This window comes from Strongylocentrotus purpuratus, unplaced genomic scaffold (genome assembly GCF_000002235.5).
Source record: "Strongylocentrotus purpuratus isolate Spur 01 unplaced genomic scaffold, Spur_5.0 spur5_scaffold_4, whole genome shotgun sequence".
NCBI classification, from domain to species: domain Eukaryota; kingdom Metazoa; phylum Echinodermata; class Echinoidea; order Camarodonta; family Strongylocentrotidae; genus Strongylocentrotus; species Strongylocentrotus purpuratus.
Window position 1 is genome coordinate 33,160,150 of NW_022145610.1, and position 23,710 is coordinate 33,183,859.

Genomic DNA, 23,710 nt, shown 5'->3' on the forward strand with positions numbered 1-23,710 from the left:
GGAGCTTGATTTCAAAACGTGAAGCTTGAAATATGTAATGGCCAATATGGTGAAACAGTGGTGAAGCTTGAACTATGCAAATGGCCAGTATGGTGAAACAGTGGTGAAGCTTCAGACCGGCCGAAAACTTACAAAAGTGAAGCCTCACCTATGGAAAACTGACACAAGTGAAGCCTCACCTATGTAAAACTGACAAAAGTGAAGCATCACCTATGCAAATAATTCAAAGGGTGAAGCCTGGACTAACACATTTGCTGATAAGAGTGATGCTTTGCCTTTGTTTTTTGTAAAGCACATGAAGTGATGGTGAAACCCTGAGGTTACAAATAATTGGCTCAGGTGAAGAAAGGTGATGACCTGAGGAGGGTGGGTCCAGGCCACAGAGTGACCCTTGCATTAAGGATAGTATGTATCACCATAGGAAGACGATCTGATTAGATTTTGGAGCACGTAGGTCAAAGGTCAAGGGTCACAGAGGTCAACTTATGAAATTCCATACATTGAGATTGTTATCATAATATCTCAAGAACCACTGGAGATTTAAACTTCAAACTTAATGATAGTGTGTATCACCATAGGAAGACAATCTGATTAGATTTTGGAGCACGTAGGTCAAAGGTCAAGGGTCACAGAGGTCAACTTATGAAATTCCATACATTGAGATTGTTATCATGATATCTCAAGAACCACTGGAGATTTAAACTCCAAACTTGTTTAAATTGCTCTATGGCGGAGGCATCATTTTCGACTGCACGCAGTCAAAATTCCATCTAGTTTTATTATGAATTTCAAGTTAGAAAACATGATTTAATAATGAAAACCTGTATTGTCTAGGGAACAGGAGAAAGATTTTTTTTAATTCATGAACTTAAATATTGTATCAGTATTTATTAACGTATCAGTATTAATCAGTTCTATCTATTCTTATGATTTGTTTTTGCATTTTTTAAATATTTTTATAATAATATTTGATTGATATATTCTTGGTGTAACCATATGTATTTATGTTCTATTTTACCTGGATTAAGTGTAATTTTTTGTTGAAAGAAAAGTTGTAAACTTTATTACCGAAAATTGCTTGTAAGCTATCATGTATTGTTTTATTTTTAAGTCTTGTAGATATTAATGTAAATTTGAAATAACACGTTGTAAAAGCTTCAGTTATGCAAAAACAATCATGGTCTTGAGGAAATTTGTTGTTAAATTCAAATACGCAATTTAGCTAAATAATACCTGACACGTACATGATTAAAATGTAACTTATATTCCTGGAAATTCAGATTATATTCATGTATATTTCTAGATAGTATCTCATTGATGATAAGCAAATAGATCACTTCCGATTATATTGACTCCATTTCAACATTTACTAATTAATTAAATAATGTATTTGTATACTCTTTATTTCCTGCAACTTTTAATTTGATGCTCTCTAATGTTTTTACGCAGTATCTAAAATGAGAAATGATTCTAATCTGTGCTGCAATTTATTATTTTCTACATGCATATTTTACATGAAATTACAAAAAGATGAAATATATAATGCTTTATTATATTTTTATTGTGTATTATTTTTCTGAATTATGTTAATATTTTTCTTCTTTAAATTCTATTTTCCTGTCATATTTAGATGCATATCATTCTTGAATAAAGTTATGAGGAAAAAAAAATCAAGTTTTCACATTTATTGTTTGTTGATTTATTATAACAAATACATTTGAATGCTACACTTGACATACTTTGAAAAAGTAATTTAGGTGCTTTTAGGATATTTGAATTACCTGATACAAAAACAAGCATTAGTTTCAAACATAGTATAATTGAAAAATATATGTTATGCATTTCCATTGAAACTGAAATATGAATTACCTCCAATGTTAAAAATTTAATAAAAAAATTGATAAAATAAAAAATGATTTTGAAAAATCCAAACAATCAAATTCACTTTTTTTATTGCGAAACTTGGTTGGGGAATAAATAATAATTAAATGTGTTTATCGGGTGCACACCGGAATATTACTGGCCATAAAGATCATGTGGCATAATACTGAAACTTTAGCTTTAAAAACATACATAATATTCTGAACACGTACGGAATCTGTTTCCCCTGCATACACTTGAGGTCTTCTTCATCGTCATGTTTTCTCGTCTGAATCCTTAAAGAGGAAAGCAAAACCCTGCAGGTCTGTCATTACATTGCAGTCACTTTCACTATCCCCAGTGTTCCTTGAGTCTATACTATAACATTCCTTGTTTGTAAAGCTCTTGGTATTCTCATAAACATCACTCTGACTAACATCCAAGTCTTTCTCAGTGTCACTGGTATCTGTCTGGGTGAGTTTGTGTTTGACTGGATGACGCTCATTTAATCTTCTTCCATGTTTGTTTTTCCTTGAATTGGGATCAGCTTCGTTTTGCTTTTCCTCTCTGAACATGGCTTGGAGGGTATCTTGGAATCTGAAAAGTACAAACACACAGAAACATGACTTCTATCCTACATCCAAACTTCTTGATTGATTGATATTATCATAGATGATTCAAGATTTATCCATGGAGATGTATTTTATTCTACTCAGTGTACTTTCATCACCAGTAGGTACAAACTAACATTGGACTCAATGACAAGTGTATTGGAAATATGTTCATGGTTTCAAAATGTAAAGAGGATGATTAAAGATAAAGTTGAGTTCTGGTCATGTGATTGCATTGTGAAAGAAGCATTGTGGAATTGATCAGAAAAGGTTGATCATCTAGCAATAGCATATAGGTATTGGTGTGTACTGCAAGGTACTGGAATGATCAAAATGATAACAAATTTGGCCCAGTCTTGGTAAAGTTACAAGCACTGTACACAGAAAGATGTATATGGAGCTACGCAATATCTATCCAGGCCGGATAGATATGTTACCAAATATATGAATTAGTAGGCGGTTTCCCAGCAAAATTTGTATCATCACGTATTAGTCAAAAAATATTCTTTTACATGATTGTTATAAGAGCTTCCATTTCTTTTTTTGAGAGGGGGGCGTTTCCAAAACTGGTCTATACCTTTATCCCTTTGCTTACAGGAACCTGGTGGTCTCTGTGTTAAGCTTATTGGACCTATACAATTCAGTAGTCAACAGAATAAATTAAACATTAACAAAAAAAAAGGGCTATCGTGATGACTACAGTGATGGAGACATCTCTATTACATCAACAGAAATACTTGAAATAATAACAATTTGTCACAATACCATCCCCTCTCTAGTCTCTGAATGACAATGACTGAGTACGGCAATTGCACAGTCATTAAAAACATCACGCACCCGCTTCGTAACAGTTCATATTTAATGTATCACATCGATTTTAAAATGCACATAACATAGAGGAAACTCACTTCTCGATCCTGTTGAAGTTTTCCTTCATCTTTGAGTTGGCAAGGCTAACAATAAAGTCTATGTAATCCTCAGAAACTAGCAGTCTACCTTCCTTTGTGAGAGGCACCTCCAAACCATGAGTACTGCGGATTGCCTGTTGGTAATAAAAGCACCAATTGGCACATTAATTCTCTTAACACCACTTTATGCCTCCTGTTTCTTATTCAATTTCATTTATTTCCACAGATTCATAAAAGACAATGTAAATTACAATAAAATATAAAAGTATTACAACAAAAGATGAACCGGCAGAGGGGGTGATCAAAAACCACAGAGGTTTATCGGGGGTCATCCCCTGATTAAAATTACAATATAAAAATACAATAGTTTTTTTTTAATTAAACAATAACACATACATGTACAAAAACATATATAGATATTAAATGCAAATCTATGCGTGGGGTGAGTAGTAGTGGGTTGGTGGTACCAAGAAATACAATATAAAGAGGAAATGAATGATATACAGGAAAGAAATATTGAGAACAATAGAAAGAAACACCGTACAAACTATATCTTATTTTCTTGTTGTTTTTGATGTTTTTAATTTAGGATGAATTTGAACTGGTTCAACATTTAGGTAATGGAGGAAGAATGTATTTCATTGCCTTTACAATCAACGGAATAAAGAAAACACAATTCTGAAGGGAGTTTTAATAATGTTAAACATGTTTTTGTATTTAAAAATTAAAAGGGATTAGATAATAACATTTTTAAATAAAGGACTTACTGCCATAATCTTTCCTCCATTTCCAATTGTGATTCCTGAATTTCTGAAGCCAGATGCCACTGCTGCTTGATGCTGTTAATTGAGACAACATAAATGAAACTGATGATATATCAGTCATGATAAATGATACATAATGCAAGGCTTGTATTTCTTCATTCCAATTTTCATTATCCTCTTTCTTCTCCATCTTTCTCTTTACACCTCTCTTGTTCATCATCACCATCACCACCACCACAAGCACAATCATCATTATTATCATCATTGTTATCATCATCATCATCATCTTTACCATCACCATCACCACCACCACAAGCACAATCATTATTATCATCATTGTTATCATCATCATCATCACCATCTCCATCACCACCACCACAAGCACAATCATCATTATTATCATGATTGTTATCATCATCATCACCATCACCACCACCACAAACACAATCATCATTATTATCATCATTGTTATCATCATCACCATCACTATCACCACCACCACAAGCACAATCATCATTATCATCAACTCTCTCTCTCTCTCTCTTCCTCTCTGTTAAGGTCTTCTGGTGGTGTGAGGTTCCTACCATCTTTCTGGCATGTTCTGTTGTTTCACATTGGACATGAAGAACGAATGGCTCAAACTTGAAAACAGCCTCTCCCTTTGTTTCTTCTAGATCTAGAGCTGAAATCTGTTACAAGAAGATAAAGGAATTAATCATTAATGTTTTGAAATTTAGAGCGACAATCACAAGCCACAGACCTTACAAAGGCATTTCTTTCATTGGTGGTAGCAGCACTAGGTATTAATAACCCCTTGCATTTATGCTTCAGATAAACATCACAATAAGGTCTTTAAAAAAACAAATGTTGTGTTGCCCTTTAGGTGCCAAAACATGGGTCGGTCGGTCGGAAATCTTTTTTTTCTTTTTTTTTCTCCCTTTTTGGGCTGATATTCTTCAGTTTTGAATGTTTTCATATTTTTCTTCTCTAAAAAGTAGTATAAAAAAACTTTTAAAAAGTCAACCATAGATTTCAAGACTTTGGGGTCGGTCGCAAAGGGCAATACAACATCTTGTTTTAAAGCCTAATGTACATCTCTAATCTCTAGACCATTAATCATTAAAATTCTTCATGGAAAAGGTTGGGAGATGGAAGTGGATGGCATAAGAGGGAAATGAAGACAAAAGAAGTCAAGGGAGGGAGTGTCATGGTACAGAATTTCATTAACTTCTATATTTTCAACAGGGCAAATGCTGACTTTGCTAATAATAAATAATGATTATAATGATGAACAGTTATAAAATAAATGGATGAATTTATTTGAAAAGAACTTACAATGTCTGCAGTTGAAGCCGATTCATGAGACACAAAGAGCCACCGACAACCTTTTTTCCTAACACTATATTCATCAAGACTCTGTAACAAAAATACACAAAATGTATAAGATAACTTGTCTTTTATAGAGGTTTAATTTAAATTACAGTTTGAAAATACTAACACAAGGCAGTTATTGTAATCTGGTACATCTACATGTATACGGTATCAGACTAAAATTATGATAATGATATTGATAATGATGATTGTGACAATTATCAATAATAACAACAATGGCAACAACTACAATAACAAAAATATTAATAATGACAGTATTATTATTACTTAGAACAATTAGTAGAAATAACAATTATAATCAATACTAATAATAATAATATCAATAATAATGCTAGAACCCTACAGGGTAGGGTGTATACCTATTCTAAATCTAATTATAAATAGACCTAGAAATAGATCTAGAGGTCTATTACTACAATAATATAATAACTCCATTGATAATATCTACTAAATAATAATAATGAATGAACGAATGAATAAATAAAATTAAACCAATAAATAGAAAAAAGATAGAAAACAAGGCAGCATTTCACAAAAACGTCATCTAAGTACAAGTTCACTGACATCCTACTTAAATGCTCCAAAAATTGTACTAGAAGTAGGCCTACCCCACACATAGGTGCATTTCTATCCTGGCTGTGTATTAAAAGCTGTGCTATTGATTCTCAACATTTCAAACACCAATGTACAACTAGAGTCTAGATCTACAAAACTCAACTGATTTCACTCAAAAATGGTACTTTAGTGACGATTGATGACACCTAAATACTCACAGTAAAATACAATTTTTTGAACTTTCCGATGTTAGAAAGAGTAATTCAAAAATTCCAATAGTGAGTCCACTGTCAAACTTGCCGATCAGCCGCATCGGCATGATTGTGTGCATCTGTGTGTTATGAATGTAATGTATCAACTTTTCATGTATTCAATGCTTTGCTGGAGTGGCCTACCCGAATGTTGACGTATGGGACTAAAGTGAAAAATACTCGCCTCTGAAAACAAGATTATCCGTCCAGAACAAGAACTTGTCGTGAAATAACTGTCATGGTTATTGATGATTTCCACAAGGCTAATTATAAACTGATCTATTTCACCTTTTCGACTAAAATCCGTGCATTTAAGGCGACTTGCCTTTGTTTTGGAAAATGCCATTCCTTCTCTCGGTAGTACGAAGATGCTAGCCTGGCGGCCTCATGAATAAACATGATTACTTGACGTCACGATACGTCATCCCTTCGCTCCCTATAAAAACATATTTTCGTAATAGTGGCCTAGGCCTATATGTTTCATTTTGAAGAACTTCAGTCAGTGTTCTCGCTCATTAATTATCAACTCCATATATCTCCTAGCATGATTTCATTTAAACTTGTCACAGGCTTAGGAAGATTTTTAGGATTGGGGGGGGGGGGGGGGGGGGGGGGGGGGGGGGGGGGGGGGGAGGGGGGGCTCCATCATTTGTTTTTGACCCGCCGTTTGAAGATTTTTTTTTACCCCCCCCCCCCCCCCCCCCGTTGTCACCATTTTAGACAGTCCAAAATTTTTAAAGGTACACAAAGTTTTGGGAAATTTTGAAAATTGGGTGGATGGTGAATCTTTACAATTTTGATATATTTTGATGCACTGAAACATTTATCAAAATTTACTGGGAGCACCGGTAAATTTTTCTCGAAAGCAGAAGTGTTTTAGGGGCTAAATTTTCTAGTGCTTCACTGGTATTATGAAAAATGTATTGAACAGGTGAATAAAAATGCTCAATGTACCCCCTAAATTCGGAATAATTTCTCAGGAGTCCAAAGACTGAGAGAAAAACAGAAAAAACACCCCCTTTTTAAAGAAGTCGCCCGAAAAGTTTACCGGACACTTTGGTAACACGCATGCAGTCATTCCGACCCCGGAGTGGGGGGGGGGGGGGGCCGGGGATGTTAGTCAGAGTGATGTATATGAGAATACCAAGAGCTTTACAAACAAGGAATGTTATAGTATAGACTCAAGGAACACTGGGGATAGTGAAAGTGACTGCAATGTAATGACAGACCTGCAGGGTTTTGCTTTCCTCTTTAAGGATTCAGTTGAGAAATCATGACGATGACGAAGACCTCAAGTGTATGCAGGGAAACAGATGCCGTGTTCAGAATATTATGTTTGTTTTTAAAGCTAAATCTTCATATTATGCCACATGATCTTTTTGGCCAGTAATATTCCATTTTTAGTATTATATCATTAATCAGTGTGCACTCGATAAACACATAATAATTACTATTTATTCCCCAACCAAAAAAAGTGAATTTGATTGTTTGGATTTTTCAAAACCATTTTTTATTTTATTAATTTTTTTATTTAATATTTTTATTTAATTTTTAAAACTGGAGGTAATTCATATTTCAGTTTCAATGTAAATGCATAACATATATATTTCAAATATACTATGTTCGAACTAATGCTTTTTTTTGTATCAGGTAATTCAAATATCCTAAAAGCACCGAAATTACTTCATCAAAGTTGATTTGCAGAGTAGATATATGTATGTACTATGTACCCCTAGTGGATGTCAAGTGTAGCATTCAAATGTATTTGTTATAATCAATCAACTAACAATAAAGGTGAAAACTTGATTTTTTTTTCTTCATAACTTTATTCAAGAATGATATGCATCTAAATATGACAGGAAAATATAAAAAATAGAATTCGATTCAGAAAAATATTTATATAATTCAGAAAAATAACACACAATGAAAATATAATAAAGCATTATATATTTCATCTTTTTGTAATTTCATGTAAAATATGCATGTAGAAAATAATAAATTGCTGCACAGATTAGAATCATTTCTCATTTCTCATTTGAGAGCATCAAATTAAAAGTTGCAGGAAATAAAGAGTATACAAATACATTATTTAATTAATTAGTAAATGTTGAAATGGAGTCAATATAATCGGAAGTGATCTATTTACTTATCATTAATGAGATACTATCTAGAAATATACATGAATATAATCTGAATTTCCAGGAATATAAGTTACATTTTAATCATGTACGTGTTAGAAATTATTCAGCTAAATTGCGTATTTGAATTTAACAACAAATTTCCTCAAGAACATGATTGTTTTTGTATAACGTTACTGAAGCTTTTACAATGTGTTATTTCAAATTTACATCAATATCTACAAGCCTTAAAAATAAAACAATACATGATAATAATAATTATCCTTGCTTATATAGCGCCTTACACTTACTTTATCAGAAGTCTCTAAGCGCTCTACAATAATGCAGCATAATTACACTGGCTTTAGCAGTGCAGCTGTTACGCACGCTGCGTTTCAAGGAATAAATTCCTGCCAGGTACCCATTTACTTCACCTGGATGGAGTGTGGCAAATGTAGATCAATGTCTTGCCAAAGGACATTATATGAAAATATATATAAACAAATAGAATCAAATTCATTTAAAACTTTTAAAAAATGAAGAAAAATATTTATATAATATATATTTATATAACTTAAAAATAAAACAATACATAATAGCTTACAAGCAATTTTTGGTAATAAAATTTACAACTTTTCTCTCAACAAAAAATTACACTTAATCCAGGTAAAATGGAACATAAATACATATGGTTACACCAAGAATATATCAATAATCAAATATTATTATAAAAATATCATGAAAATAGAGTTATTACTGATGGAGTTGTTAAAATTTGAATTTATAATGCAAAAACGAATCATAAGAATAGATAGAACTGATTAATACTGATATGTTAATAAATACTGATACAATATTTAAGTTCATGAATTTAAAAAAATCTTTCTCCTGTTCCCAAGAAAAGACAGGTTTTCATTATTAAATCATGTTTCTAACTTAAAATTTATAATAAAAAAATTGATACATTATTCATTTGACTTACATTTTAAGTATTCTCTGTATTATCATGCACTTTCTTGATTGTCATAGGGTATATCGTTTACAAATTTGAAGAAAGACAGAGTGATAGACCATGGAACCTTGTTATAGTAAACACTTTGGGAACAAGGAGATTATTTGTATGTTGAAAACTTGTTAACTGTATAACCTGTCCTAAAGAAACGTCATAAAAAATAAGGGGGTATGGTAAAAATATGTTATGTTAAGAGTTTGTTTTAACAAGATTCCACTGTAATCAGTTGTATAATGCAAGCTAATTAAATAATAATGATTGCTTGATTTTACAGTCTCTAACTCTCTATCACCATCTCGCTTTGCGTGTACATGTAAATATTCAAGAATTACAGCTTACTTTGCATAAGTTGAAGTCGCACAAGTTGAAACAATCATTTTGACCAAACTATGCAAAACTTGATATTAACACTTCTAAAGCCAAATTTTGCATAACTTAACTATTGGTTTGCTGTCTGAACAGATTGGCCTTAATATGCAGAGTTAAGTGTATTTGCAACACTCAAAGAAATATAACCATAAGCATTTCCTTAAAGCCCCACTGTCCTACTTGTAGCTACTTGCTCCCTCATATATAGAAAACTTCCCCAATCGGTGCCTGTTGGTCCCCCATGATCCTCTTTTTCTTATGTTAGTTGAGAGCTAAGTTGATGAGATAACCACCTGTCAGTAACCTGGCTGATGTCTAATCTCTTCTGGCCCAGTAATATTGACGGTCTTTAATAAGTACTTATGAGAATATCTAAAAGTAAATACATGAATCATTTGCTTTATAGTTTTATGTGTGGCTTTCTCGAAGACCCCATGGAACTTGAGCTCTTGGTATCTGGAACCTTCTGGTTGGACTGATATTGTCTCCTGAGTCGCTAGCCTGTAGAGTGACAGGAAACAGAGGTCAGAGGTCATTGCTTGGGTCAAAGGTCATTGTTTGGGTAAAATGGTAATTTACATTCCTCAATGAAAGAGAAACAATATCAATTGTTTTATTCACAGAAATGTTGAAATGGGAAAGGATAATGTATATATATATATGAAAGAAACAAATTTTACTTGCAAATAGAAAGAAAAAAAAGCTAATAACTGATATAATTGCATAATACTAATGTGTATGACATGAAATAGAAGTAGAATCATGAACCATCTTGTTTCTAAACAATTTGTACAAGTATGTAAATGAACTTTCAAAATATTGATTGCTGGACTGGACATAAATTATCTTCAATGGGCATGAACTGTACAATGTAGGTACTTATTTCTGTTTTGGGGAAGCCATTTGTAGTCTCAAACTTCAATTTCTTGGGAGGGATTTGCTGCCCAAATATAGTTAGGGCATTCAACAAAAAAAGATCTACATGAACACCCATTTTCCTCATAAACAGTACATGCTTGTGAGTACTTACCGTTGATAAGAATTCTGCTTCTCGACCGGACGCCACGTAGGGCCGCACAAATTCAGACTGTTGGGGCGGCCTGTGACGAGACCTGCCAGCAATATCCGTAATCTGGGATCGCATCCGTTCCTGTAGTTTGCACAAAGTATAACAATAAAAAGAATTTAATTTGACTGAATTTGATTTTCAAAATTTCATATACAAAACAAGAAATAAGTTCAAGACAATGTTAGAATTTAAAGAAAGTAACATGGATGCCACAAACAGAAAAAGATTAACTAAACACTCTGTACCTACATTACAACACGATGGTTTCTTTTACAATCCTTGTGAACTTACAATTTTACAGACATGAAGTGGCATTCTGCAGGGCTTGGCAGATATAAAAATGGAGAGCAGTGAATTTGATCAAAGCTATTAAAGTCGAGTTGCAACTTTCAAGCAAAAGAGCCTTGCACATTTTCAATTTCAAAACGAATTAAACAATGTTGCTACTGATTTGAGGATCAAGCTACATCTAAATTGCAGCTATAAAGCAAAAAAGCCTTAAAAATCTTAAATTTCAAAATAAGCTAAGTTCTGCTGATTCAATTCAAGGTGGAACTCACATTGAGGTACGGTGATTGTGTGATGACTTCTGCCAATTGCTGCATGCGACGATCCTCCTCCGTATTGTAGCTTACATTATTCACAGAATAGCTCTCATCTGTATAACTGCCCATGGTCCTGAAGATATCACTTGTTCTCTCGCTGGAGTCAATCTCTGAATCAAAGAGATAGGATGGCAGCCTGTACTGCTCTGAGCCATCGTTGTGGCGGAAGTCAGAGCGTCCTGTGCGTTGAGCGCGAGGAACATTGTACAGGACATGTTGACGATCATCGGCAATGTCGTAGGAACGGGGCTTGGAGTAGAGCAACATGTTGCGCTGGCGGTGGCGGATGACAACGGCGCAGCAGCAAACGATGAATAGGAACACGACAACGATGAATCCCAGGATGCCAAAGACGATGCCGATGATTTGAGCATCAGAAAGGCCAGCTGTTAAATTTAACAAAGAATAGCAGAATGAACATGTGCGACAACTAATGAAAGCAGGACAATGAGTATTGATTAACCTAGGGGTTGTTAGGCATGACCTCCATTGGGCTTGTTTTCTGAGTTTCAGCAGGACATTTTCAACAAATTCATTAGACTCCTAAATAATATGATCAAGCATATTTCAGGGGTTTAGATCCTGGTAAGAATGTCTGATTTGGTCACGATTCTGATTCGAAACATCTGATGGAGTCTTGGGACCATCAAGATCAACATGGTGAATGCTAAGCTCAGACTGGAGTCTCTGGAACATGCATGGTATATCAGATTCAAAGTTTACCTAACAAGTTAAGAGCCAGAGCCACTGCTCTAAGATGTTGCATTATAGCACCATGAGATCAATCCTACTATGAATAAAATAATGTGACTGATAAGTCCAATGTAAATCAACAGCATATGGGGTTTTGATTTCAAATCATTCAAATATTGAAGTTAAAGGGCAAAAATAAAGACAAAAAAGATTTTTCAAGATTAGTTGGTTGGTTTAAAGTTGGTTTGTTTTACCTGACCGAAAACAAAGCATGTGTTTGCTTAAGTAAATGTCCAGGGGGTAAACAGCCTTAAGTTCTCTTTGAGGGACTTGGTAATAAAGATTAATGCCTAACCAAAGCTAGGGCACTAGCGCATCAACTGGGCTTTGAACTCAAGACCTCCCAGTTACAAGACCACTGCTCTACCACTGAGCCATCGTGCCTCCTTTGAATAAATCCAGTAGTGTGTCATTCTTAATTTCTCTTAACTCTTCTGCAAAGCTCAATGATTATGCGCTCCCCTCATAACTTACTTGTCTGGGATGATGTTGTGGTGTTGGTCATCTCAGTGATGTTTTCCGTTGCCATGGTACTCTCCTCCAGGGTGGTGGTTATAGTAGGAGGCTGAGTCCTAGGAGCAATCTCACAAGTATCTCCCTCATAACCACTAGGGCACCTTCATGAACAAAGCATTATACAAGGTTTTAGTCATGATGGTGTGACCTGTAGTATCACTTGTGCATGAAACACATATCTATAATTGTTGTTTAGATGCAAGGAGGCAGTAGCTGAATGTTGTATAGGATCATGAAGTGCCCTTATAGCTCTCAGCAAACAATATTCAATGAGCCTTTAATCAGTATATCACCTGCATCATCTGCTCAGAGCCAGAAAGGCATCCTAGCATTAACTCTACAGTTGAGCATGTATGTCAATGAACATGTATCAATTGGGAGTTGATGAGATAACCACCTGTCAAGTGACCTTGAAGGGTGGTCTAATCCCTCCTTCACACTAGTACAGATGGCCTTTAAGCCCACTGTGCACTTTACTATCTGAATACAAGTAGGGAGATGGGTAAACACATGTAACTGTATATGAAAAGAATAAAAATGAGCTTATACTCACTGGCAGACTCTCAATCCATTCTGCAAAGAACATGTTCCTCCATTGAAACAGAAAGTGTTTGTGCACTCTTGGGTAATTTCTGAAAAAGTCAAACAATATCATCAAATTACAATATTTCTTTGACAAAAATAATTATGCGTTGCAGATATTTGCTTGTGCTAATCTTCATAACCTTCATATTGGATGCACTTCCAGGCTTTCAAAATAATTAGCTTTGTCTGATTTTAACTTTAGGTTAAATACATATACATGTATGTATTAAAGTCAAATGATGCAATTGAATTCTAATGTTTGCTAAGAATTTTATCTGGAGCCAAGCTAAGTACTATGCAAATATTTCTGTCTGAAGCATTGAATTAAATACCAACTATTTACATGTACACTGTAAAAATGCGGTACCGGTAGTACAATACTCGCAAGAGTTTAACAGTGAAATGTCTACTTACTGGTGAATTCAACAGAGTTAATATCTGCAGTGATATTCCCTTGAGAGGCAATGCCTGTAGTAAGAATGCCATCAGTCTCAAGGGTGTTCACAACGAGAGCTGTGAGGGAGCTCTTTGAAGTATTGACCGACTGGGTGAAGGAAACATAGTATGTCGCCACCACACTGCCGTTGGTGAAACCAGACACCGTGCAAGACTGGAAGAAGTCTTGCAGGTTTGGCTCCAGTAGGAAGAGATATCGTATCTGAAATGGTCACATAAAAACACATACTTTTATCTCTTTTTCTTTAAATACCATACACATGAACAGCTATTTATCCACAAACCTCTATACGGTAAGCCAAAATTTAAGATACATGCCCGCAATGGGTGATTTAGTTCTTAAACAGCATTGGTAAACTAACAGTTAGCTATGATATAAACATAAACAAATTGCCACAAAGTAATCTGATTATTTTTACTATTGAATATCCAAAAAGAGCGTCATAAAAAATGAGAGAAAAAAAAGAGAGTACTTCTGACACTATCATGCAAGATTATGTAAATGCATACAAAGAGCAGTCTGAATATTAATCCGCAGACTACTGAATTTCTTCATTGCCACAGGCTTAATACAGGAGTCTCCTAGTTCAAGTAGGTAACAGGTTAAACATACTTTCCTGCAAGATTTATTTGTACAATAAACAATTGCAAAACAAAACCACAAAAATGTATATTACTGAGCTAGCTAACTTGAAAGATACATTGTAGAAATCATCAAATGATACACTGTACATATTCTGTACATAGACTTACCGCATTGCTGACTAAGAAAGCTAAACTCGAGTAAGCCTGGCTAGAGGAGTCGGTGAGGTCAGAGGTGAATATAGCTGGAAGACCGCTGATAAAAGTGGCAGTGAGCTGGCCGCGGTATACTTCATATACTGTGTTGGGAATAAAAGAGGTTGATAGACTTAACTCATATCCTGCCATGAGACTGCTAGCGCGCTATTGTTATAGTGCTCTGTGCACACGAGCGCGCTATCGATTGATTGCTACGTTCAAGCTAGCGAGCCACCGCTTGTCTGCTTTGTGCACGCTAGCGCACATATGTAATAACAGTTATTGTTCATGCCAGTTGCACCGTGCTGAGTGCTTTTGCAGCGCTATTGAAAGTACCATCGCGTGCATCAGATTATCAGCTTTGGATTACGTGTCTTTGTATACAACAGTCAGATTGGACTTTCTCGAGTAATTCAGCGATTTATTTTTGGTAAAGATTTCAATAACACGCACTTGAACCAACCCTAAAATTAACTTGGCACACAGGAGATTTGTGACTGGCACAATAGGGATTAGCACTGTGGCATTGGGTGCATTGTATGGGTGGCAGCTTAAGAGTTAATATCTACCTTAGATAAGTAATTCTGTAAAGGTAAATGATCATTTTGTCCGATGTCATTTTTTTTTTTAACCTGACTGCTAAAAAGCATGGGTGTGCTTGTCAGTAAGCAACTAAAGGACCAACGGTGTTAAGTCCTCTCCGAGGGACTTGGTAATGAGAATTAATGCCTTACCAAAGGGCACTAGCACATCGACTTGGTTTCGAACAAAGGACATCCAAGTTATGCAACCACTGCTACATGTATCTACCACTGAGCTATCACACCTCCTTCGTCCCACCCAACTTCTATAAATCATTATTTACTTGTCTTCATCAAGATCATCAATCTCCATATCTTATTTTCCCTTTTCTCACCAGTCAGTTACTCTAATTTGGGCTGTTAACTTTTAGTCTAAACTTCTTTAAGGTGTGCTTCAGTTACCATGGAACTGAATTTTAGACCAAATATGCACTCAACAAATTGTAGCAGCCTTATTGCTCATAGTCATTACATCTTCTGATAGACTATTTGGAAATTTTACAGGGGTGGTAGTTTTGTGAGCAAAATTATAATGCACCCGTTTCACACAGACTGTATTTTGACTACCTGAGACTACAAACAAGATCATTGCCATGTTGCATAAAACTTACCATTGATGGTAAGTTTGTCATCAATAGCAACTACCGTGGTAACAGGGCTCAACAGCCAATCAAAATCGAGGTTTCCATGGTAGTTACCATTGATGGCAAAGTTACCATCAATGGTAAGTTTTGTGCAACAGGGGCCCTGCCTACAAACTACTACAGACTTACATGTGCATACTCCATCGTTAGCAACGTAACCTCTTTCAATCATGCAGTCACAAGAATAGCTTCCGGCAGTGTTAACACACCTCTCTCCTTCATTTGTGCATGACATGTCATTCAGGCATTCATTGATGTCTGTGTACAAAAAGGTAATAATAATAATAATAATAATAATAATAATATTGAATATTTAGGAGCAGGCTAAAAACAATAAGTACCATAGCACTTACAAATACAAATATATGAAAAGAGGTCTCACAGGAAGTAGATCACTGGAGAAAAAGGTAAGTTTTGATGCTGACAAATACACGGTACGTACATTGCACTTGTACAATACAATAATTCGTAAACAGATGTGAATATGATCAGGAAAACAGAAAAATAACAAAAGGAAAATTGAAGCAGGCAATTTTATTGGATTACCAAACATTGGGGAAGAAAGAAACTTCAAATTATTTAAAGACTAAATAGTCATATTATGTGTGTGTGTGTATTGGGTTTTTACAGACGTGTATCAATCAGATATGATTATTTACGTCTGGGACCGACCTTTAAACGTCACCATCCGAAAGACGTGACTCAGTTTCGAACCTGCGTCCTCGGCTGAATCAGTTTGTAACTTCCACTTTTTAGCTGGATTACAGGCGCACGCCACAGCGCCTAGTATATTACAGTTGCTCAAGTGTGGGCATATAGAGGGCAGCACATGGACGTACACACAGGAGTGTTATACCCATTATCTCAGTGCTATGTAGTGATCGGCAAGTTGTCTACTTCTTGGACGACTATATACCCACGCATGAACATCTTTAATATATGACATCTTTATGCCTAAAAAATGTATAGATTATTAAAGAATACCACGACTTCCAAGTGCTTACTGTAATACCCAAAGTCAGGTTTTTATTTATCTTATCTTTACTTTTCCTCAGAGTATGCCATCCATCAAATTTCATATGAATATAAACAATTTTTGCCCAAAACTGAGTAATTCTTTCTTTGCAAATGAAAGTCTTAGCTACTTAAAAAGCTAAAACTTAAATTTCTCTTTTCAAGAATATTGATAAAATGTGAACACTGATATGAAGGAACAGTGTTTTCACTGAAAATCTTTTCATCAAAATAAAATAAAAATTGATTAAAAATCTGTCTCTAGCAATTAAATTTGAGATACATGTTCTTAAACTTGGTGTCATTTCAAAAGTTAACATCTCATGTACATGCTCCACCGGCAATGTACTGCCATATAGTATACCAGGGCCCTGACTGATAGAGACTTGCCATTAATCTGTTTGGATCTCTAGTCCTCAATCAATTGCAAGTTTACAATCTCCCATATCTTAAGTAAACTATGGCATTGTTGCGATTGATTTGAATCAATCATAACTCGTGAGTAGTTTGCCCCTGGTGTTTTAAAAATCAATGTTTCATCCAGTACCTGTACAGGTTGTGAATCCATCTCCCATGAACCCATCTTGACATTGACAAGTATAGTTTCCAGAGGTACCAAGGAAGATACAGTCTGAGTTTGTTGTGCAGTTGTCTGTTTGCTCCACACATGGATTAATCACTGTATACAAGAAAAAAGAAAGAAAAAAGGCTTCAAATTTATCAGGTTTCATCAAATCTATCAGAATAAATCACTTTCTGCAGTCACTAAATCTTTCAAAATCCATCACTTTGAAAAGCCATTAACTTTGTCTGAATTCATCAAATTAATATTTGACTCTTGTACTGTGATTCATTAAAGTACAATGGGGACCAACAGATCATATTGTAGCATTGGACAAATTTTAAGATGAATCATATTTCCCAAAGAATCTCAATTCGTCTATATGTATCTCATTGATTTAACCTGAGAAAAGAAAGTTTGTGAATTACAGCTAATGTGAATTGTACCTGCGTAAAACAAACGATATAACTTCATTGATCATCACTCCCACTTTTCTTGTTTTACAAGCTCTAATAATGCCTATATCTATGAATTGAAGAAAAATATTACCATTACGATTTCAAAGGAGAAAAAATAGAGTTTTCATATAATATCTTGATGTATTGTTAAAGTTTCATAGATTATTGTGCTACAATAATGTTGCTCAACATCAAAATCCTGATTACTCCAAAAGTCTATTGTTTGCAAAAATGGCCTATATGCAGCCTAGAAAAAAATCCGGTACGAAATAAAAAATTCTGTTAGGGACTAACCTGGCTGTCCAACAAACGCAGTACTCCTGATAATGACATTATCTGGCAAGATAACATTATCATCCCTCCCTTGAAGCCCTGCCAGGAAAGCCACTAGAATCTCATCTGCCGTGGTCGTAGATGTCGCAAGGAAGTCCAGGATGAACTCGACCTCAACTCCCAATGTCTGGAGACGAGAGGTAGAGACGGAGACAGCCGTGTAGTTGGTCAGATCGGCGCTTTGGAGGAGGGTGTCCACCTAGAAGACAAGGTATTTTCAGAGGAAATTAGTGACAGTCAGGATCATTACAGAAACAAACATTGTATTACAGCTGGACAGGGAACATATCTGTTGAGGGCAGGAAGAACATCTACTAGTACTCTGAGGTAAAGGACGTGAGTTAATACCCTTCTGGCTCTCATCAGGGACCCGTTTCACAAAGCCTTGTTTCAATGACAAATGACAAAAATCAGTGACAAATCTGTTGATAACCAATCAGAAGCAAGGATTTCAGTAGCTTATAACAAAAACTGTCATTTGTCACTGATGACAAGTTTTGTGAAACGCCTCCCAGGAGATATAAAATTTACATCAATAGAGATCGAGTATTCACATTCGTCTACAAGAAGGATAATCAAAACACAAAATCAATGTGTCATTCACCTCTTGGATTCAAAATAACTATATCCAAGAAAATTGTAGACCTTTCAATATTTGTTTCCCTTCCCTCCTTCATTTGTCTCTGCGTACATACTAATAAAGGTAATTCTGCTTGATCAAAAAACAGAATTTTTGTCACCTCCAAAACAGTATATTAGATAAATAGTGCAGATCCTATATTTACAAATATTAGACGGATCCTGAGATGTGATTTGTCCAGAGCTTGTGACATAACAGCATTTGCGAGGATCGTAATTGTTATATTGCCCATCCGGTTGCTATATTGACCGGCTGTGAAAATTAGTATATTTTTCTAACATTTTTGTCGCCCTAAAGGCCCATTCACTACAGATTTCAAGGAAATCTATTTTTTTTTCTCATCAATTTTTTCTTCTAATTTTGTCCTCAAAAAAAATTTCGGGCAAAAAAATGACCCCCCATTTTTTTTTTAAACCAAGGCTTTCAAATATAACAGAAATTGACTGGCAGGGGGTATATAACATTCTTTGGACCGGAAGGGAGTTATATTTCCACTTGGGAAAATATAACTCCCTTTATCGGTCCAAAGAATATTATATTACGTCCTCTGCCAGTCGATATCTGTATAGTATTACATCTTTATTACTGATCAAACTTTAAAGCATATGTACTCACATTTATTTCAAGCTGTGGTTTATACAAGGCAAAATCATTGTAAACAAAGTACTGTCCGAGCACCTCCAATCCAGCTATATCAGTGAAGGTTGCAGTGAGAAGCATTGACATGGCAGCTGTGATCAAAATGTACAAAATAACCTTTGAATCAAGTGTATTAAAAACTGAAATTTCATTCTACATAACACATTTCATACTTTCATACAAAAAAATTGTGTGCAATGAATGCAAGGACCAGTTTCAGAAATTAAATGCAACTCTCTAAAAGTATCAAACTAAATCCTTTATTTGAGAAATAAAACATTTATATCCAGTGGATACAATGATAATAACTACAATGTTAATAATAATAATGACCATTTCTTATAAAGCACTTTACCAGTTAACTGACAAAAGCACTTATAATATTATTATTACCCTGGTCACTGGATTCAATTATGATTTTGCACTTAACCAATATTTAAATGGTGCACAAAAACCACCACCCAAGGTGTTCAATGTATCTACACTGTGGTTTGAATTAGACCGATTTACAATGACATCAAAGAACAATACAGTATGTGTATGGACTTACATAAAATTATACAGAATGTATAGATTTCCATGATTCTTTTAAAGCCCATCTGTACTGGTGAACAGGAGGGATTAGACCTCCCTGCAAGGTCACTGGACAGGTGATTATCTCATCAAATCAGCTTTCAATTAACATAATAAAAAGAGGATCATGGGGGACCAACAGCCACCAATTAGGCATTGCTTGCTACATAGAGGGCACAAGTAGCTACAGTATAAGTAGTACAGTATAAGTAGTACAGTGGGGCGTTAAAGAATGAGATTAGATTACCACAAATGGGCACAAAATGATCCCAATAGAGTCAGTGTATCAATGAAATGATGTACTTACGTAAGCATTGAGAGTTGACCACATAGTAACCTGTCCTGCAGACGCACTGGTATGATCCAGCTAGGTTCTCACATCGGGTGTTCACCTGGCTTTCACAAGGGTCATCTAGACACTCATCAACATCTATCAAGGAAATGAAAATAAGGAATGAATTATACAGTAATGAATCACAGAGGAAGTATTATTCTTTGATTGGTCTTGTAGCATTATTGTAATCAAGAAAACTTGGTGTTCTGAAACACTTTGGCACCTACATGTAAACAAGTGCCCTTCTGTAAAAAATATTGCTTTATAAGTATGATTCTTTCACTTGATTTCACAGTCAACTTTGAGGATTCTCTAAGTTCATTCTGAATTGAACATTGTGTTGCTGTACCTTAGTAAGGGATATATTAAACGTGTTTGAAATCATTACAAAAAACTTTGTAATTATGAATTCAAGATGACTATACATAGCACACAAATGTAATCTGAAGGCTCTCTCAAAGATTCATCTGTTCTTCATATACCCTGTTTCAATGAAAATAAGTTCTCATCACTCAAATCATATGTTCATAATTCAGCCTAATGGGGAAGTAGAGAGCAATACCAATGTATACCTTGGCATTGTCCACTGCTGAGTGCATAGCCATCAGCACAGCTACATGTGAAGGCTCCGTAGGTGTTAAAACAATCTTCCATCACTGCATCACAAGTACTGATACCTAGTGAACACTCATCAAGATCTGATGTACAAGGAAAAGAACAAAAAATAATTGTGATGATGCTGATGGTTATTGCTGATTTAAAACAAAACATCAAGCTTTGTGATATAAAGCTGCTTTCTATTATTTATGTACTTCAATGTGGTCTTTTACGGACAGACATTTCTCATAGCTTCTGCATCTCCTGTCCAATAAGAACCCTTAAATAATCTTTGATATAAACAAACTTTCATAGACAAGCGAAAGACCAGTGCAAATTGACAACACTTCAGACAATCAGAGAATTAATTACTTTTTGGTTCACAGAAGCCTTCTCTGGATTTTCTCAGTAGAAAGCAATAATTTTGTTTCTTCTCCTTCAGAGCTCTTGATAGCTTCTAGACCAGGGGCCTGTTTCATAAAACTTTTTATCTATAACAAATGCTAAATTTCTATGACAAATTTGCTCTCAGCGAATCAGATGCCATGATTTCAGTAGCTTATAACAGTAGCTTGTAACTTGTTATTGATATCAAGTTTTATGTAACAGGGCCCAGAACCATGTACTCTCCATTCTAGTGCTGTGACTAAACTACATTGTACCATGTTCAGTTTGGTTGGTATATTTTATCTTTTGTTGCCTGTCATACATAAATTCATTTTCATTTTCCTTGAATCATTATTGAAATACACACCATTACATGATCTGCCTCTAGCTCCTTCAGGGGAGATGAGTCCAGTCTGACAGGTACAGATGTAGCTACCTATGGTGTCTGTGCAGGTAGCCAGGGGATGACAGTCATTCAGGGTATCCTCTACACATTCATCAACATCTGGAAGGCAACAAGAGATATCATTACTGTGTTAAACGCATGGCTACAAAGGCCTCACTATCTCCAGTGGAACTTTCATTCATCCGGAAAGAATGATTTTTTTGTTGTTTTGCCTTTGAGAACAGGATCTACTGAGATAATGCATCAGTCAAAGGATTAATTGTTGTCCTGAACATCTTGCACAATGTCAAAAACATCTAACAAGCATTCATTTCAGATATGTTACATCTGTAAGGCTATTGTAAGAATTCCTGGGGATAATGCAACATTATAAATATATATTTTATTGGATTATGATATTTGTGAAATGACAATTAGTTCTGTAAGAGTTTGGGATCTTGAATCTAAGGTTGAGAGCAAAAACAGGTTATAATTTAGTATCAGGAGTACAGGTCAAGTTCAAGACAAGGAAAACCAAGGTTCTGTCTGACTGTATAAAAGGATAAGATTGATATTATTCTAAAATATGTATGTCAAAAGATAAAAGGAAATATTTATTTGTTTTTTATTTACTCATTTTTATCTGATATAGGTTTGTGATTGATTCTGGGGCTTGCTATTGATGTGGATCAAAAGCAACTCTTTTCAATATTGGACGTAGTTGAAAGACTAGTTCAAGGATTTGTACCTGGCTGGCTCAATGGTTGGAGCGCCCGCCTCATGAATGGGAGGTCGTGGGTTCAAACCCCGGCCGAGTCATACCAAAGACTTATAACAATGGGACCTAATTCTGCCTTCTAGCTAGGCGCTCAGCATATTAGATTGGAGAAGGGTAGTAATAACATATTACGTTATGCAGGGCCCGCTGGAAGAGCAGTTTCATAACTGAAGTGGCTACCCTGGGTAAATAAAACGTTACTTTTATTATTATTATTACTTACTTGTGCAAGCAGTCCCATTAGATGCAAATCCATCATTACATGTGCAGGTGTAGCTACCAACCGTGTTATTACAGCTTGCGTTCTCATCACAGATGTTCGGATTCTCATCACACTCGTTGATATCATTGCACTGGATGCGACCATCACCACGGTAACCAGCATCACATGTGCACAGGTAGGACCCGTTGGTGTTAGTACACTGGGAGTTGGTGACGCATGCATCTGGTGTGTTACACTCGTTGATATCTGAAAGTGGAGAAATGTGATGCAAAATATAAAGACAAACCCAAGTCAATAAAGTGACAGTACTTTTTAACATAACCATTTAACTTTGAACCAGTGCATTACAGGGAATTAAAGATGAAGTTGAGTTCTGGTCATGCGATTGCATTGTGAAAGAAACGGTGTGGAACCGACCAGAAAAGGTTGATCATCTAGCATATAAGAATTTGTGTGTATTGCAAGGTTCTGGAATCATCAAAATGATAAGAAGTGTGGCCAAGTCTTGGTAAAGTTACAAACACTTGCACAGAAAGATGTATATGGGACTACACGAACACGAGGCGTAAAAAGCCGGCCCCCGATTTTTACGATGTTACATGCATATTTAGAATATGAAGGCATTTGAAGAGCCATGCTTTTCAGGGAACATGGCTTAACTGATGTTCTTCCACACTTGCATACTAAGAATGAGTAATGCTCACAAATTATTTTTCACCTCTTCCCAGAACTCAACCTTCTCTTTAAGCGGGTGTTGTGTAAAGTCTATGGGAAGTAGTCAATAGGTTCATTCAACTAAGATGGAAATTTCCAATGCATGATCATCAGTTGTTGGTGATGTTGGATTACCAAAAGAAAAATTAAGCAACTTTATATCTGAATTACAGATTTTGTACTATTTAGCCAAATCAAGGTACATATATTAGAGGTACATATATATATATATATATGCAAGATCC

At 35.3% G+C, this 23,710-nt stretch overlaps 2 protein-coding genes across 7 annotated transcripts in view; both read right to left on the reverse strand.

The window, feature by feature from the left end:
* Positions 1-1,670: 1,670 nt before the first annotated feature.
* LOC100890851 (tRNA wybutosine-synthesizing protein 3 homolog) lies at positions 1,671-6,755 on the reverse strand. 2 transcript variants are annotated; one of them, XM_030997930.1, is made up of 6 exons: positions 6,630-6,755; positions 5,479-5,559; positions 4,728-4,832; positions 4,147-4,218; positions 3,380-3,513; positions 1,671-2,457 (listed from the first exon to the last, which is right to left on the reverse strand). In XM_030997930.1, the coding sequence occupies exons 1-6, from the start codon at positions 6,738-6,740 to the stop codon at positions 2,136-2,138; spliced, it is 825 nt and encodes a 274-aa protein (XP_030853790.1). In that variant the 5' UTR covers positions 6,741-6,755; the 3' UTR covers positions 1,671-2,135. The 2 variants fall into 2 exon arrangements, with proteins under 2 accessions (XP_030853790.1, XP_003729633.2); XM_003729585.3 differs by having other exon boundaries at positions 6,526-6,738.
* Positions 6,756-9,015: 2,260 nt separating this feature from the next.
* Positions 9,016-23,710, reverse strand: part of LOC590125 — a 56,728-nt gene continuing 42,033 nt past the window's right edge. For 3 of the 5 annotated variants that reach the window (XM_030998108.1, XM_030998109.1, XM_030998106.1), the window contains 15 exons: positions 22,752-22,997; positions 21,733-21,870; positions 20,954-21,079; positions 20,355-20,477; positions 19,451-19,566; positions 18,157-18,394; positions 17,390-17,521; positions 15,958-16,086; positions 14,577-14,704; positions 13,782-14,025; positions 13,336-13,414; positions 12,741-12,883; positions 11,469-11,899; positions 10,870-10,989; positions 9,016-10,340 (listed from right to left, as the gene is read on the reverse strand). In XM_030998108.1, coding sequence (XP_030853968.1) covers positions 10,248-10,340; positions 10,870-10,989; positions 11,469-11,899; positions 12,741-12,883; positions 13,336-13,414; positions 13,782-14,025; positions 14,577-14,704; positions 15,958-16,086; positions 17,390-17,521; positions 18,157-18,394; positions 19,451-19,566; positions 20,355-20,477; positions 20,954-21,079; positions 21,733-21,870; positions 22,752-22,997 — 2,486 coding nt within the window. In that variant the 3' untranslated portion in view covers positions 9,016-10,247. The remainder of the gene's footprint in view (positions 10,341-10,869; positions 10,990-11,468; positions 11,900-12,740; positions 12,884-13,335; positions 13,415-13,781; positions 14,026-14,576; positions 14,705-15,957; positions 16,087-17,389; positions 17,522-18,156; positions 18,395-19,450; positions 19,567-20,354; positions 20,478-20,953; positions 21,080-21,732; positions 21,871-22,751; positions 22,998-23,710) is intronic. The other 2 variants (XR_004066424.1, XM_030998107.1) reach the window with 2 other exon arrangements.

Bases quoted from the DNA above. Each gene is read 5' to 3' on its own strand.
- LOC100890851 (XM_003729585.3), bottom strand. From the start codon at position 6,687: ATGGCATTTTCCAAAACAAAGGCAAGTCGCCTTAAATGCACGGATTTT. The intron at 3,514-4,146 runs GTAAGTCCTTTA...TATTACCAACAG, and splicing joins ATGGAGGAAAGATTATGGCA to GCAATCCGCAGTACTCATGG. The intron at 2,458-3,379 runs GTGAGTTTCCTC...TGTACTTTTCAG, and splicing joins AACTTCAACAGGATCGAGAA to ATTCCAAGATACCCTCCAAG.